At 42.1% G+C, this 18,083-nt stretch overlaps 1 protein-coding gene across 2 annotated transcripts in view; it reads left to right on the forward strand.

The window, feature by feature from the left end:
- Window positions 1-18,083, forward strand: part of grid2 (glutamate receptor, ionotropic, delta 2) — a 765,355-nt gene that overhangs the window by 518,259 nt on the left and 229,013 nt on the right. For both annotated transcript variants that reach the window (XM_083784600.1, XM_083784599.1), the window contains one exon: window positions 13,522-13,695. In XM_083784600.1, coding sequence (XP_083640726.1) covers window positions 13,522-13,695 — 174 coding nt within the window. The remainder of the gene's footprint in view (window positions 1-13,521; window positions 13,696-18,083) is intronic.

Genomic DNA, 18,083 nt, shown 5'->3' on the forward strand with positions numbered 1-18,083 from the left:
TAACTTGCTATAATAACTTTATGAACATGATGTAGAATTATATTAGGCTAAACTGTAAACCCTAAAATTAAATGCTTAATGCTTTGTAATGTGATGGATGGGGATATGTGGATGCTACTGTAGCATAACCTTGGATTTCCTGAGACAGTTGTGGAAGGCAGCTAGACTAGAAATAATTTCACTGGAATCCCATAGCAATGCTTCAACAAAATCAAAGGGTCATGAAGAATGTCATTCCCATGACAACACCTGAGAAACTACTTTCTTGAAAATCAATCTGCAATAAACACAATTCTGGTGCAGAATAGTAATTTATTCCGATCTTTTAATGCACACTTATGGATTATCCCTTGCATACTCATTTCTGACGTTGACCCATGATAACGTGTGCTAATAATAATAATGTTCTCGTGGGAGAAAAATGTCGCGTGTGTCTGTCTGTGTTGCATGGTTGCAAGCATGTACAGATGTGATGAGTCAACATCACAGTATGGCTCGGCAGCCTCAGGCCTCCAGCACTGCATTGAGGAGGCAGGTCACAGCAGGGAGTCCGTGCTTCCACACAGCCATTAAATGAATCATGGAAGACAATAGAGAAATATTTACTTTACGTTAATTTAATTCTTCACAAATTCCCCATCCATGCTCTGTCTCTCTTCTGTGTCTCTCTTCTGTGTGTGTCTCTCTCTCTCTCCCTAATTGTCATTCTGTTTCTGACTATTTCCCTTCACTCCTGCTAGCCCAGCAGACTCCAATGATAATGGCAACAATACCAATGCTCGCCAACAGACATACGGTAGTGTTTTTGTTGAGACAGGACCCCGGCTATCTGTTAGACAGATAACAACTTGGCCTTATCTAATACTGGTTGTTTCCAATGTCAATATTCCTTTGTAAAAAAATAAAATAAAATAAAAAGGTTCCGTCTTCCTTTACCCATTCTGGGCGGGAACCCCTTTTGGTGTTTTACCCCTTCAGGCCGGGAACCCATTTTGGGGTTCTGTACAGTATTGTAGTATGTACAGTATTCAAAAATGTAAAGGAAAACTTAGGTCAGGATTTAGAAGGCCTTTTTAGAATCGGCCTCAGGCCTAAATGGGTTAATATGGACGAGGGTTATAATATGGGGGTTGTCACAACTCAACTACATGTCATGACCCAGATTGCCCACCACCCAAGTACTTATTTTTCTCCGCAACATTGCTGTGAAATCTAATGAGACTCACACCCTTAGACCTTTATAGTAAACATGAGAGACTGTCAGAGAAAGTGAAAACACAATGCTGCTTAAAATTTTGAAGTAAGCCTCTCCCAACCATGAGTTGCTAGCTATGCAAACGTGTCAGCACTTTCTTCTACTCTTTGAAATAGATAACACTGCAGTGTCGATGTCATAAGACTCCTCGACCATACAGTACCACCATCCTCTCTGTGCAAGTGTTATTTGCTATATAGTATCTTTAGAAAGATAGTATAGTGGAAAACACCATTCTTATCTCCAATTCCTATTTAATGGGTAAGCATACTAGTACGGTAGCTTAGGGCCATATTTTAGAGAAATGTGGACACGGCTTACAAAAGCGCCAAATTTTTTCCACATGTTCTCCATAACCATACGTTTCATTTTGGAAGGGGGGCCACGTCATCAAGATGTCAGAAGGCGGCCATCTTGGCGTTCAAAGATGGCCGCCATGTAATATCTATAAGTGCAGCTATCTCAGCTTCTAAGCCACCTAAAAGGTCAAACTTGGTGTCAATATATACATTTTCCTTGTCAAGGAATGCAATATAACTATAGGGAATATCAATAAGTGACTAAATCTGCCAATAATAGATAATTTCGTTCATTCTGGCAATGTATGTACACAATTATGGTTCGTTTTTGGACTTTACTTTGATGTATTCCTATTCTGTTTGGTTTTGGTGCTCATGTAAGTGATGGTGGACAGATTAAAGAGGGACCCGCGTCTGCCACCAACCTCTCTCGGGTCTCAAATCAACCAGGAGAAGAGCATGTTAACTCCGACACAGTCTAGACTTCATCGGTATAACACTATTAGTACAGCAGCTTAGCTCCACTATATCAATGAATCGTTCAGTTTGTGATAAAAGCATGAAATTTGGTACACTTATAGCCAAAGGCATTCTAAAAAGATTTGGATGTGGACCCAACTTGAATTTTCAACATGGCGCCCATAGCAGCCATTTTTCAAAATGGCCACCAGCAACAACCGTTTTCTTATGAGTGATGGATATAATATGATATTCGAGACATATTTGGACATATTTCCATGCATAGTACTTGGTAAATGTTTCTTTTGGATAATATAACATTTTCAATGAAAATTCAAAATGGCCGCCATTTTTCAGAATTATACAGTATTCTTGTGCAGAATTTGAATTAGGAACTTTGTAATTTCTAAGAAGCTTCCTTCTGTCTCACAATACTCATATTACTACAGTGGCTAACAGCCATATTGTGAGAGAAGATGGCGGCCATTAATTTCAAGATGGCCACCAATATTAGACTGATTTTGCATTTCAGCATATATTTGGCTATACCTTTGTGATGTACTGTACCATACTGTATAATACTGTACAGCACTGCAGGGCATCATACTGTACCTTACTGTATGGTATCATACTGTTCTGTACTGTACTGTACTGTACTGTACTGTACTGTACTGTACTGTACTGTACTGTACTGTACTGTACGGTATCGTACTGTACTGTACTATACTGTACTGTACTGTACCATACTGTACTGTACTGTACTGTACCTTACTGTATGGTATCATACTGTACTGTACTGTACTGTACTGTACGGTATCATACTGTACCATACTGTACTGTACTGTACTGTACTGTACCATACTGTACTGTACTGTACTGTACTGTACTGTACGGTATCATACTGTACCGTGCTGTACCGTACTGTACCGTACCGTACCGTACTGCACAGTACCATACTGTACCGTACTGTACCATACTGTACTGTACTGTACTGTACTGTACTGTACGGTATCATACTGTACCGTGCTGTACCGTACTGTACCGTACCGTACTGCACAGTACCATACTGTACCGTACTGTACCACACTGTACTGCACTGTACCGTACTGTACTGCATCGTACTGTACCATACTTTATGGTATCATACTGTACCATACTCTACTGTACTGTACAGTGCCGTACCGCACGTTACTGTACCATACTGTGCTGTACTTTACCATACTGTAGTGTACTGTACAGTACCGTGTGTGTGTGTGTGTGTGTGCACACGCAGGGAAAAGGGAGGGGTCGGTTAATGTGGAAATTGTAATGTAATTTGCGTCACAGTGAAATGTTGCGCAATAACAGTATGTCATACAAAAGCAATATTTGTACAGTAAATATGACATGGATGCAATGTAGTGCAGATGGTTTTCTGTGGCATGCATCATTTTTTGTGCATAGAGAGATGTGTGCTAACGGAGTGATTTGGTAGGAGAAGTCGGACGGATAAACAGACATATTGCTTTGCATCCCCTATAGTAGTAGGATCTAGGATGAGCATCAAAACTATATATTTTAAATACTTTTCATTAGCACATGCTTGAATTTTACATTCCATAGGGCTGGACCACACATGGACTCCATTTGGTTTTGTTTTCTGCATCTTCCTCTGTGACCTGCCACCTTCATGCCATCTCTCACAGCATCCTTAAACCTCGTCTTTGGCCATCCTCTTACCTGGCAGCTACATCTTCAGCATCCTTCTCCCAATGTACCCTCATCCCTCCTTTTCACATGTCTAAACCATCTCAACCTCACCTCTCTTGCTTTATCCCCAAACCTTCTAACCTGGGCTGATCCTCTAATTTAGTCATTTCTGATAATGTCCTTCCTTTTCACTCCTTTTCACAACCATAGCATCCTTAATTCTGCCACCTCCAGCTGTGCCTCCTTTTCATCAGTGCCACCGTTTCCAACCGTACGGCATGGCTGGTCTCACTACCATCGTATACATCTTCCCTCTCACAAATAACTCCTGACACATATGTCCCATATTCTCAATACACTGGCTTCGCTTGCTAGAACATTTCCATCTCTATACTCACCGTAACCTGTTACACTACTGTCTACTGTCTGGTCAATTGGTACAAATCATTTTCTCCCTCCCTCACCATCTCTCTTTGCACTTACTGTACATCTCATATACTTTATCTTAGCCCTGACCACTTCTTAGCCCACACCACCTGACATCACATCTCTCTCTTCTTACCCATCATCTAAAGAAAACCCAATGGGCATTGCCCATTGACATATATTCAAGTCTGTGTGTGTCTGTACATCTGTAATCCACGTAACTCGAGAACCGTTTGCCCCACCGACTTCAAATTCGACACACACATTCCACACCCCCACAGGGAGTGCAGTGCCCGGTGTCGAGTCGGTCGGACCCACGGTTGTCCAGAACCACCACAAAAGGTGGCGGCCATCTTTGAACGCCAAGATGGCCGCCTTCTGACATCTTGATGACGTGGCCCCCCTTCCAAAATGAAATGTATGGTTATGGAGAACATGTGGAAAAAATTTGGCGCTTTTGTAAGCCGTGTCCACATTATTTTGCTAAGCTACTGTACTATACTGGACTATATTGTAGTAGCCTATAATATAGGCTACTACAATATAGTCCAGTATGCTTACCCATTATATAATATTACAAGTAAGACGCGCAAACGCGGGAAGCGAACGCAGCTCGTGTGTGTGTGGTTGTGTGTGTGTGCTACAGCTGCGCCCTGTGTGTGTGTGTGTGTGTGTGTGTGTGTGCTACAGCTGCGCCCTCTGGTGGCGGGCGGGTGGTGTCACAGCGGGACAGACACACACACAGACACACACACACACACAGACATGAGCAGCAGGGTCTCATAGTAAGTGGCTCACTGCGTTCGCAATAATATTATTAGGTAAAAATCACACCTGTGTGAAGTGAGGGGCGCTCTTATCATTATACATCATCATTCATCACATTCTGTGCTCGGCCAATAAAATCATCACTGTGGGGTACACACATTGCTCAGCCAATCAAATCATTGCTATGGGATATACACATTGCTCAGCCAATCAAATCATCGCTATGGGGTACACATAAAACTTGTAATTATCTCGAAATCTATGGCACGCTCCATTGTTTTGATCAGGATGCCGATGTTCTGTCCTAATTTCTGACTTAACCAAGCATATCTTTTGGAATATTAACACTTCTAATAAGGGGAAATTAGCAAAATATGTGGCAAACTAGCTTTCTTCATAAATGTGTTCATAAAGGTGTCTACTATCACATGTGTTCCAACCCATCTGCCTTGGGAAACCTTGTGACAGCTGCTGAAGGTTGGGGTATACCATTAATAACCAATATATGGCAACATTTTCAAATTTTAATTTTACTTAAGTAAAAAAACTAGGGGATTGCAAGCATTAGTTTTGCATGAAAAACACTCCTTGGGCTAAATTCGGCCATAGCCACTTCTGTAATGACGGCTATGGCTGTTTTTAGGCGAAGGAGTGTTTTTCGTGCAAAACTATTGCCCAACTTTCAGCAGCTGTCACAAGGTTTCCTAAGGGAGTTGGGTTGGAACAAATTTATATGTGATAGTAGACAAGGTGTCTACTATCACAAATACATTTGTGAACACAATTATGAACACATTTGTGAAGAAAGCTAGTGGTAGCATTTTTTTTGCAGATTTGCCACACATTTCGCTAACTTTCTCTAACTATCAGCGATCAACGATCAACGATCAGACTTATTAGCGCGAGGTAGTAATGGAACATTATACCTCCTGGTTTTGGTGGAAATGAAAGGCGGGGCTTTTCAGAGTAAAATCTGCCTCATCTGCTGGACACTATAGCGTCTTTATTTAGAAAGATTCCGGGGCATAAAAAGTTAATACCATCACGACGGTTTTCAGCCATTATCGCAAAAGTTTAGAGTGCAGTGAGACAGACAATGACCCAAAGTCATACCACCAAGAAAACAGCAGTGGCTTGTGAATGTCCTGGAGTGGCCCTGCCAGAATACAGACCCGAACCCAATAGAGCATCTCAGAAGATAAGTGAAAATGGATGTTTACCAATGCTTCCCATCCAACCTGGCTGAGCTTGAACAATTCTGCCAAGACGAATTGGAGAAACTTCCAAAAGAAACAGTGTGCCAAGCTTTTAGCATCATCCCCAAGAAGTCTTGAGGCCGACATGGCTGCCAAAGGTGCTTTAACCGAGTACTAAGTGAAGGGTTTGAATGCTTACTTACATGCTTGCATACGAAAATAATTTTTTCTTTGTCATTGAGCACTATTGTGCAGTGTGTAGACTGGAAAATAAATAATCCATTTTAAGAAGAGACATAATAAAATGTTGGGAAAAACTTGAAAGGTTCTGGAAACTTTGTATTTGAAATCCATCGTTCCATGTATTTTTCAACAATGAACACTTATCATACTATCTCTCTAGCACTGGTTTTGGAGCATATAAGCGTTCCTGTGTATGTAAATGTCTTCTCCCTCCCTCTCCCCCACGCTCCCCGGTGGTTTATTATGGATGAGGGGCCACAGTATGGTTGTCATAAGTCTGCTTTATCTACAGCCAGCAGCCAGACAGCCCCACTGAGGGGGAGTTCACAGTCCATAATTGATCATCCTTCCCCTCTCCATCTCCTTCGTTCTGCTCACGATGGGGGGAGGGCGGTGATGCTTTTCTTGCTGAAACTCTCAAGTTTGCGTTACTGTACATTACTCTATCTCATGTCTAGTTTTACCTTCGCCCTTTTTCGATGTTCTTGGTTTTGCTCTCATTTTGCATCATTCTCACCCTCACTCTTCTTTTCATGTCTATCTGCCTTCTCTCTCTCTCTCTCTCTCTCTCTCTCTCTCTCTCTCTCTCTCATACAGTAAACAGTGGGAGGTACGTTGTCCTTGTAAATATAGTTAGTATTCTTTAAAACCTATATATACTTCCTTATGTATGATATTGTGAAATTCAAATCGACCCAGCTTCCTCTTGTCTCCTGAGCTATAGTCTATCGGTCCATTAAATACTTTGGTCCCAAACGACGCAGCGAAAACTACTGAGCTGGCTGGATTGCCATCAAATTTGCTGTGCACATTCGAGCTCTACTGACTTGCAGGGAGGAGGCGCTCTTCCAAAAGGCTCCTCCATATACACCAAATATTCCAACTGTTATGTGACTAGATACAAACGGCAGACGTGAATACACAGCGCAGAATAGCCGCAGAGCCTCGTCACGCAGCGCTGCTGGCTTTTCAGCATAGCATAAATATGCAGCGCTTCAAAACTCCTTGGTGGATACTAGGCCCTTAGGCCCCATTCATACGGGACTAGTATTACCTGGGGACCTCAAGTGATTTGTACTAATTGTGGATGGATGTTGTCTGAGATCTTAATCCCAATTGGGATTTGGGTCAATTCTTCTTCTTTTTTTTCCTGCAACTTTTCCCTGCCTCTTTCCTGTCTCAGTAACCCAGTGTACATGTAATTCAAACCAACTATAGATGGTCCCATGTGTACACTTAAAAAGAATCACACTCATGTGAAGTGAGGGGCGCTCTTCTCATCATACATCTTCATACATCATCATACATCACATTCCGTGCTCAGCCAATCAAATTATCACATTTCATTCCGGTCAATCACTTTTGGTGTCTTCGCTTATCTGCCCTGACTTTTAGCTGACATAAAAAAACCTGACTTTTTTTTATGTACTTTGCTTAGCCAATCAAATCATCGCTATGGGATGATCAGCCAATGTTTGTGTTCACACAAACCCTGGGCATAAGAGGGGCTAGCGCCCTCTCAATCACTATAGATGTTGAGGTTCGGGCCGTTACGCAGCCCTCACATCTAGAGTTCAGGACGCTATGCTGCCCTCAAACCTACGGGGCACTGCCGATCCGACCAATATGAGTACCTGTTGTACCCATCTGTCTGCCACCATCTGTCTTGTCTACCTGTATCCCTTTTATGCACATACCTGTACATGTAGACCCCTGAGGTCAAGACAGCCAGATCTCCATATATGCCTACAATGTATGTGGGCATATGAGGTTTGTTTTTGGTTATGTCTGAGTCATAGTGATATGTCTATATACTGTACTGCATGGGCCTATCAGATTCGGTCAGAGACCGGATGTTATGTTGTCTAACTAGTGTGTGTGTGTGTGTGTGTGTTGTCGCATATCACTTCTGGTCTCCCGATCGGGGCATTGACAGCACCATTGCGACCATCACAGCGCCTGCTATGGGCCGTGGAATAAAGCTTGTTTTAACCAGAAATGTCACAAGGAATTGGAGATAAATGTGATTGAAAGAAACGGATAGAATGGGTGCGGGTGCGCGCGACGATCAAGATGGCGTGCTCCAGTCCTGTTGACATCATCAGCTAGCAACACAATGCTAATGTGTGTATCATCTCGACTGGATCGATCAAAAGCACCATGAAAAACCAAGAAAATAATGTGTTAATATTTAGGATACATGGGGGATAATTTCAGCAAATTCAAGTAAAACACAAATGTGTCGCACAAAACACAGATGTCAGGGGTCATTTGGTGATTTGGTCTCTGCATACCGGTAACACTAGTCTGGTGCGAATAGGGCTTGAGTCACATTTAAAATACCATTCTTAAAATGCCACAGGAGAGCTTAGCTTAGCTTTTGCTCACTTATGTTGGACAGGCTTGAGTTTCTGTTATGCGCCATCTCTCTCCCTCTCCCCTCTCTCTCTCTCTCTCTCTCTCTCTCTCTCTCTCTCTCTCTCTCTCTCTCACTCTCTCACTCTCTCTCACTCTCTCACACTCTATCACTTACAATACTTCCTCTACCACCCCCCATCCTCATTGGCAGTGCTGTGAGGACATTATTGATGTTAACGATCACTGGCAGGTGATGGGAGAATGATACCACTACAAAAGAAATGAGCGAGAAGGTTAAAATTATGAAGTAAAGGAGAGTGAGGGAGAGAAGTTTTTGGTGTTCCAAGGTGGAAGGGGGGAGGCGTAGAGAAAGAGAAAAACAGGGTTGTAGAGCCCAACCAATATATTGGTTTGGCTAAATACTGTAGTAGGCTATATCTGCTATTTAAAGTTTTTATGGCATTGATTATGACCCTGATACGTTCTATTTCTTAATCACTTTCAACTTGTATGACAAGCATCAGGTTCACTTGTATGACAAGCCCAACGTTTGTCATAAGTGAAAAGTGAAAAATATCAGTCAATCAGTGTAAACTTTTTGTTTTATTGCTATAATTTAATTTACAGATCTGCTATTTTTGGTGCGTGACACCCATGGTGTGAGAAATATTGAGTAGAGAGAAATGTCACCATGTGGGTCTCATAAGGTGAATGTCAACTCTGCCGTCTCCCTGGATCGCTGTTTTGCACGCGCACGCGTGTGTGTGTGCGTGTGTGTGTGTGTGTGTGTGTGCGCGTGTGTGTGCACGCGCACATGTCGCTTTCATTTAGGCTCAGCTCTGAAAAGGCTAACAGCTTTAGAGCTTTCAGATCAAGTCACCATTGAAGTTACGCTTGTTTAATTTATCCTCCAAGAGATGGGGAGAAAGAGAGGGAAGGAAGAAATGAAGAAAGACAGATGAGGATGGATCGGCAAGTGTCTGTTGAAAGGACAAAACCTCACAAATCTCCTTTTCCATGTGTGTGTGTATGCGTGTGTTCCCGCTGAGGTTTAAATAAAGATTGAGTGTTTGTGTGTGTGTTGTGTGCACTGTGCACGTGTTTGATCCATGGTGTGGCGTACTCTGGACAATTCCTGTCTGTTGATGTTTCTTGCATGCCCTTGACCACCTACTGTGAATCTTAATTCACTTCCTGGCCTGGAGATTTGTCTTTTTTTTGCAGTTTTCAGCATGTGACTCTGTACTGTGTGGTTTTTATGAGCTTTGAAACATAACTGTTTGAGCACTTGGCCATCTTTTCCTTTCCTTTCAAAGAATAAAGCAACACATGCAACCACAATTCTTTGGCAGTCAACACGAAGTAAAATCCTCACTGTTAATTTATTCTGAGAGTGTACAAATGTAATCAATTGTACCCCTAGGTTTTTAATAATAGTTATCTTATATCCAGCACATTTCCATGCAAGATTGCCAACTCTGTTTTAAATCCCAAATTCATTTTTTTTAGGCAGGGCAATAGATAGGGGCAACTTAATTTTGTAATAGATAACAATATCAGTTGTTTAAAAAACTATATATTATATGGAAATGACTTAAAATGAGAAATGTTCTCCATAACTTCTGAAAAGGAAGCTGTCCTGTTATGAAAAATCATTACATCACGCGTGGAGAAGTTAATATTTATACACAGTGAATTCTTCTTCACTTCACTTAATATAGGCAATGGAGATTGTAAAGGTCTCACATTCAAAACCAGCTGTAGTTACAATGCCCTGGAAGCCTTACTGTATATTGAAGATATCCCTATTTGTTTATATGGAGCTTGGCCAAGTTTACCACGGTTGACTTGTTCCTTGTGCACCACCTCATGAGTGACTTGTTCCTTGTGCACCACCTCATGAGAACACCCACCTCGTCACATGTGTATAGTATGGATATTATGTCGACATTGTTGTGACCGTAGCTCAGTTACGCTAAAACCTGTCGGTCAGTCCGTCAGTCACGCCTTGTGACACGCTCCATATACAGGTATGGCCAATACAGAATTCATTCCATATGTTGGTCTGACCTCATCCGACCTCATCCAACTCTGTTCACTCAAGACACTGCCCCCGCTGCCAGATAGTAGTGTGCATTTTTTTATATGGAAGTTGATCCCATGCCAAATGGCACCCCCACCAGCGTGACCTCCACACTCACGGAGGAGACTTCCAACGGCCAGCAACTCTACATCTGATCTCACTGATACCAGATATAGTTTAACTCCTGCTTCCCAACTACACTCAGAATAGCCAAATGGCATTGATCACGCCTCCAGGTCTTAAGTTAAGTAATAAGACCTGGTACTTAAGACACGCAAAATACAACCCTAGATATCTTCTGATATCTTATATCTAGTCGATGAAAAAATGCCACATCGCAATGCGACGTAGATCTGCTGTTTTTTAAATGTTTTACGGTTTAATTTGTTTTAAATGAAAACGTATATTATCTTTACAATACGATATTAATCATCAAAATATTTATATAGATTTTGCACATATCGCAAAGCCTATACAGTATATTATACGCATCACCTCCTCAGCTAGTGCTGTGCTCATCGAAACATGGAACCCCTCACTCAACACACCAGGGTCTCCCATCCAGTTAAGACTTAATGAAACATGCTTAATGACTTAATGAGAATCAGATCAGTCTCTGATGTGACGCTGCTCCACCCTGCCATCCCCAAAACCAAGGTCTCTCTGTCATTGTTCCCCCTTCAGCTAGCAGACCCTGTTATTTAGCTGCATCCTCTTATGGACATGCTGGGCTTCATGTGACATTTAGAAACAGTCGATAATTGGGCGTGCATTTTGATTTGTTTGAGCGCATGAAAATGTCTGACAACCCAAGAGACAGATAATCAGTAGTATGGTGTTGTTGAAGAGTTGTGCGTGCGCGTCACATTCAGCCTGACAAATGGGCAGTGCAGTGGAAAAGGGTCGGCACGATCAGGGAGCAATCCCCCCCCCCCCCCCCCTGCCACACACACACACACACGTACAGTATCATTGCACACACCATGCACACACAAGCACGCATGCACAGTTGCACACATACCCACACGCGCACACAGTATTAGGTACACAATTCACATAGCTACAAGCATATGGATAAACAGACCCAGCACGTGCACAGAAACATCGAGGGTGGTCTCGGTCATAGCAAAGCTCTACCGGGGACGATAAACTTCAGTTCTCATCTCATCACCACATGACCCTCTGCACTCTGTTCCCTTCTCTCCATCCATGGCTGGATGGACAAAAGAAAAAAAAGAGAGATTATGTTTTACGGCTAAAATTAGCCATGATTTGTCCCCTGTTTTGCAAGGACATTGGGCACGAACGCACACGAATTTGTGAGTGCGCGTGTGTGCAAACACATACTATTCTTCCTCCTCTCTGTCTCTTACTTTATCCCCTGCCGCATGTACCCATGCTATTTTTTTTTAAACAACAATATACAACTGCACTTCACACTGTCAAAAGGATAAACACAAGAAAGCTTTACTGTATTGTGTGTGTGTGTGTGTGTGTGTGTGTGTGTGTGTGTGTGTGTGTGTGTGCGTGTGCGTGTTCGCGTGTGCGTGCGTGCGTGCGTGCCAGACATAGCAATAATGACCAGTCCATGCTTTGGCTACTTCCATTGCTCAAGACGAAGAGTCCATAGTGGGCTGTCATGAGGCGACAGGCTGGCTGAAGACCTCCAGTACCTTTTGCTCTCAGCGCCTACCAGTCTCATATCAGCTTGTTTATACATTCCAACGGGCAAGTGAAGCAACAACAAGTAGGCTACTAACTGCAAGATGGTGGATTTACCCAAAACCATCTCTCCACAGGAGGAGAATACTATGTAAATGGTTCAGGGCATGGAAAACCGAGACAGAAATATCTGAAATGATTACTACACAGAGCGGCAGCCTTCTGACAATCTGGCATGAGGTGGAGTTATGAGTTCAGGATGACAGATTGAGAAATGATGATATTTAGCGGGGATAAAATGTGACCATGAAAATAAAGCATCGTACGCATCACAGAAATATTTCTATCAACAAGGATAGTGTTTCACTGTGCACGCCACGGTGGTGATGAATAAAATAGTGACGCATAATAAACATTGCTTGCTTATATCTATTTGTAATATAAATTAGTGACGCTTATTACTTCATAATAAATGATAGAGAATTCTATCCCTGGGTCTTTACCGAGTGTCTGTGAACAAAATTCTGTAACTTGGAGCGCTGGATTATCATGAAACTAGGTGGGCATGATGAATCATGAATCATGAAGTGCCCCAACTTCTTGATTAAATGTTGGCTAAAAAATGTAAGACAATCAATCAATCAAAAGTCGTACGATTTGTCACACACGTTACCGCAGTGAAATTTGTTCTCCGCATTTGACCCATCTGTGGTAAGCTGCAGCCAAGGAGCGGTGAGCTGCAGCCATGCCGCGCTCGGGAATCATTTGATTAGTAGATTTGATCAGATTTTATGTTGCTATAGTTGATTAGTAGATTTGATCAGGTGTTGCTATAGCAAACAAGTTTGGTTTGGGCAGGGTTTGCCTATGTTTGATTTGATGTCTCATGCTGAAGTCACTGTATCAGTTGTGTTGTCTTGACTGTTAGTCACCACAACCACAATTTACAATGGCATTAATAACAGTCAAAGATAAAGGCATTCATAAAGACAAATAATGATTACGTCCTAATCCCTTGTCCTCCACCCCCCCCCCCCCCCCCTGTACCCTTTGCCCCACCATTCTCTCTTCTCACGCCTTTAGGAGATCACAGACTATGACCTACAGGATTTGGTGTTGAAGTCCATCGGCCGCCTGACGCTCATTCGCCAGACCTTCCCCATGCCGCAAAACACCACACAGCGCTGCGTCAAACACAACCACAGGATCAACACCTCCCTCTGTGACCCCAAAAATGCCAAGGCTCAGCAGCTAGAGGTGAGCAGCAGGCTTGGCACAAGTATTGCATAATAATTGCCCATAATGCCCATAACCTTTTAACATGTTGAAAAACAAAATCATGCATTTTCAAACATTTACCAGAAATAGCGGAAGATCAGTTTTTTCCCCTATGTTTCAAATATGTTGTCATTTGTTCGAATTATTAAATATGTCAGTCATTTGTTATAAGGTATTTGTCATAATATCTGTTCTGTGCGATTTCTGTTTACGAAGCCAAACAGATCCTCAGTGTTCTTCTATTAACATTCAATTACAATTACTTTAACACATTTAGCAATTAGTGCAAAATCAGAGTAACACTGCATGAACAAACAACAGGGTAAATAGATGAGCGCTGATTCATGTTGTTTACTATACATGATAGCTACACATAGATAGTTTCTGGCATGCACAACAACAATGCACATGTACAATTTGCATGCAACAGTTTGATCACAATATGGTAGGATACATATACTGCACATGGACAAAGAGAAGTCCAGAGTGAAAACACAACATAATGTCCGGAGGCCGAGCTTGTCATTCCATAAAGCTACAGAAATTATAGCCCCTACCAATCATGATAGAACATATCATATCTCTGCTGTTGGGCAGAGACCAGCTAACTACAACATGCTCATTTGTCAGGAAATGAAAAAATATTAAACTTTCAGAAGGTTTTTTTTTTTTAAACAAAGCAATACTACAACATTAAAGTTTGTATTGTGACTTTATATATTGTCAGATACTTGCATGAGAGGGGGAGAGTGATGGATATAGCTGCTTTAGCTGACAGTTTTTCAAGAGTTAGCTGGTTTTTGCCAGGCAGCGACGATATAAGATATATTCTATTGATACGGTATAGAAAAGTAATCAGTTATTTGAATGCTTTTGGCTGCTTTCTGCCAGCGACAAATGTGCTCTTAAAAAGCTGCTGGTGAGTCACGCGCAAACCTGCATGCAAAGTAAAGTGCGTGTGTTGGGAGCGAGGCGCTACATTGCAAATCTCTTTGTCATTATGGCTGCCATGAAAAAGGTTTATTATGCCCTGGCTCCCTTATGTATACCAAACGCATGGTAGTGCCATTAGAAGACAAAACTAAAATGGACCTGCGTGCACATTAGTTGGAGGCAACACAATTCATCAACAATATCATCACGGAAAACAGACTGTCACTTTTTTTTTTTCTTAGTTCCCTTCCCTCTCTCAGGCTTTCTTCACTTATTTGATTTCTGTGGAGGTGTCCCCCGGGGCAGCAATATGTATACAATTCTTATCTCTTTGTGTGTGCGTGCATCACGGTGCCACCACCAGGAGGAGAACATGCGCTCTTATTTATGTGCCAGGACAGAATGAAATCAAATTAAAGTGCTGTTGATTTATGTGGATGCAGAGGTGGCCTAGAGGGACATATCTGTATCTGTTGTAAAGTATGTGTGGAAATAGAAATAATGGCCTTGATGTTTTTTGCATTCCTAAGACAATGCTGGCTGTATTTTGGCTATAATGACATCACTTTGTTGAGGAATGTGTCCAAACTACACCTGGCATATATAATTATATAGATTATCACATTCATCATTGTCCGGGCACGGTTGCCCACAGGCATGGTCGCATCATTGCCTACAGCTTGGCTTGGGTTTGATATGGTTGCCCTCTGTTGGATAATGAGGGAAATAACTAATGTTGGGAGATCATTCATTTATCACATCCCCATAGCGTTATTTATTCACAAAGACAATGAGAAAATAGCATTTGATCAAAACTAATTCAATAAATAGATACGGTCATTGATTAACTGCCTCAGCAAACAAAATGATTGTCTCACTGGAATCATTGTCTGTGTGTATGCAGGGGGAGCTAGCTGCAGGGCTGAATTGCATAGACACATAACTTAAAATGTCGATTGAGAATCAAAATGAATGCATGCCTATTCCGAAATGCCCACACATAGGCATGTCACTATGACTCGAGGGATTGCGAGCCCATCCGCGGATGTGCGGTTATCCAGAACCGCAGATCCGACCGATGTATGTACAATTATGGGCACATATGAATATTCACTGCATATCCATATATGCCTGACTATTATTCAGTTGTCCACAACCACCGATCCAACCAATATGCCCATATATGGGCATGCCAATGTACAGACTATGTATATTATAATGACGTCAGGGACACATGTCTCCATATATGGGCATAGACATAGACAGACGGGTATAACAGGTTCTCTGACAAAGCCCTCGATACTATCTCTCCCCTCCCTCACCCAGGGCGAATAAAGGCTGGGTTTGTGATAAATATAATGAAGTACAGGTATGCCTGGAATACATTTATGAATGGAAAACCCTCAAGGGAAAAGTATTTGTTTGAACAAATACCAGACGAGTACTTTTAAACGAGTACACAGATTGACAACTAGGCCATGAATGGAAAAATGGTCTATACTGTAGTGTATACTGTAGTTGAAAGTGTGAATAGAAGGTGAAATTGACTGGTATTTTCTTTCTCCCTCCTAAACGCCCCTGTGTTTTCTACCAGTAGAAAACACATTGCCTCTATGAGGCAAAAACATACCCTGAAGCCCTAAATAATATAAATTCAGCATACAACTCTGAATCAAATAATCCTTAACTGTAAAATAGATGTTTTATTAGTATTTAAATTTTTTATAAGGAGTGTCAATAATGCCTTATACAGTAAGTGCATTATAATGCATCATAAATGTGCGTATAATGCATTATTATAAGCACATTTATGATGCATTATAATAATATTCAAGTACTGCTGCTTATTGTTATTATTGCGACCACCGGTCACATTTACTATGAAATTCAGTCAGTCAGTTTTTTGGTTGGTTTCGTTGGTCACCACATGCATGACCATATATGGTCATGCCTCGTGACATCACGAGACATCATGGATGGAGATCCCCGATGTCATCAATATTGGCCAGCAACTCTACATCTGACCTCAAACCTCAAACCCTTACATCTCCATATATGGAGCTGACCTGTTCTGACATTCCATATTTTGATCCTTCCCCATCCATCCTTCCTCTTCGATGTCTCCCTTTTGACTGATACCTGTTCCTTTTAACTCTAGACGGGCCCCAAAGTTATTAGTGCAGCCACGCCAATGTGCGTGTGTTTATAAGGGTAAGAGGACTGAGGAAAGGCTATAATCAGTCAAGGACAATGCTTTCCTTTGAGAGAGGAGAGGTGTTTAAAACATTTTGTCGGGAGAGAGGGAGGGAGGGAGGCACGGAGGGAGTAGACGTAGATCAGTTCAAAGAGTGGCCAAGAAGAAGCCTAATTTCACACTGCACTGAAGCACATCAACACTCTCACACTCACACACACACACACACACACACACACACACACACACACACACACACACACACACACACACACACACACACACACACACACACACAGAGAGAATGGTTGCTTAGGTTGCAAAATTCTCTGTACATTCAAGGTCCCATTGGAACACATGATTTTCACCTTAAGTCTGCAAGAAGGGTCTTTCTTTCTTTCTCCTCCACATCAAAACATAATACTAGACAAGTAAACATAATACAGGGGACAGAACAATTACAGTGAAATGTGAGAAGTGACACCATTGACGAATGTACCCGATAATAACCCTCATAAATGGTAAATGGTGCATTTATCTTTACATAGATTGTGCATTACATTCACCCATTCACACACACATTCATACACCGATTGCGGCGGAAGCCATGCAAGGTACCGACCAGCACATCGGGAGCAATTTGGGGTTCAAGGAAACTTCGACATGTAGACAGGGAGGAGCCGGGATTCGAACCGCCGACCCATGAATCATTGGACGACCTGCTCTACCTTGTAGATTGGCTACATTCACGGTTCACATTTTATAAATATTAATAATAATACAAAATGAGCGGTTTTGTAAGATTTCCACCCGACAGCAATGAAATGCACATGTGCATATGTGGAAAGGGCAGAGAGCATGGGGAAGAAGGAAGATCCCACTCAGCTTTACTTCATATGTGGAAAGGGCAGAGAGCATGGGGAAGAAGGAAGATCCCACTCAGCTTTACTTTACATATGTGGAAAGGGCAGAGAGCATGGGGAAGAAGGAAGATCCCACTCAGCTTTACTTTACATATGTGGAAAGGGCAGAGAGCATGGGGAAGAAGGAAGATCCCACTCAGCTTTACTTCATATGTGGAAAGGGCAGAGAGCATGGGGAAGAAGGAAGATCCCACTCAGCTTTACTTTACATATGTGGAAAGGGCAGAGAGCATGGGGAAGAAGGAAGATCCCACTCAGCTTTACTTCATATGTGGAAAGGGCAGAGAGCATGGGGAAGAAGGAAGATCCCACTCAGC

The sequence above is a fragment of the Protomyctophum parallelum genome, assembly GCF_964188405.1.
Source record: "Protomyctophum parallelum genome assembly, chromosome: 15".
NCBI classification, from domain to species: domain Eukaryota; kingdom Metazoa; phylum Chordata; class Actinopteri; order Myctophiformes; family Myctophidae; genus Protomyctophum; species Protomyctophum parallelum.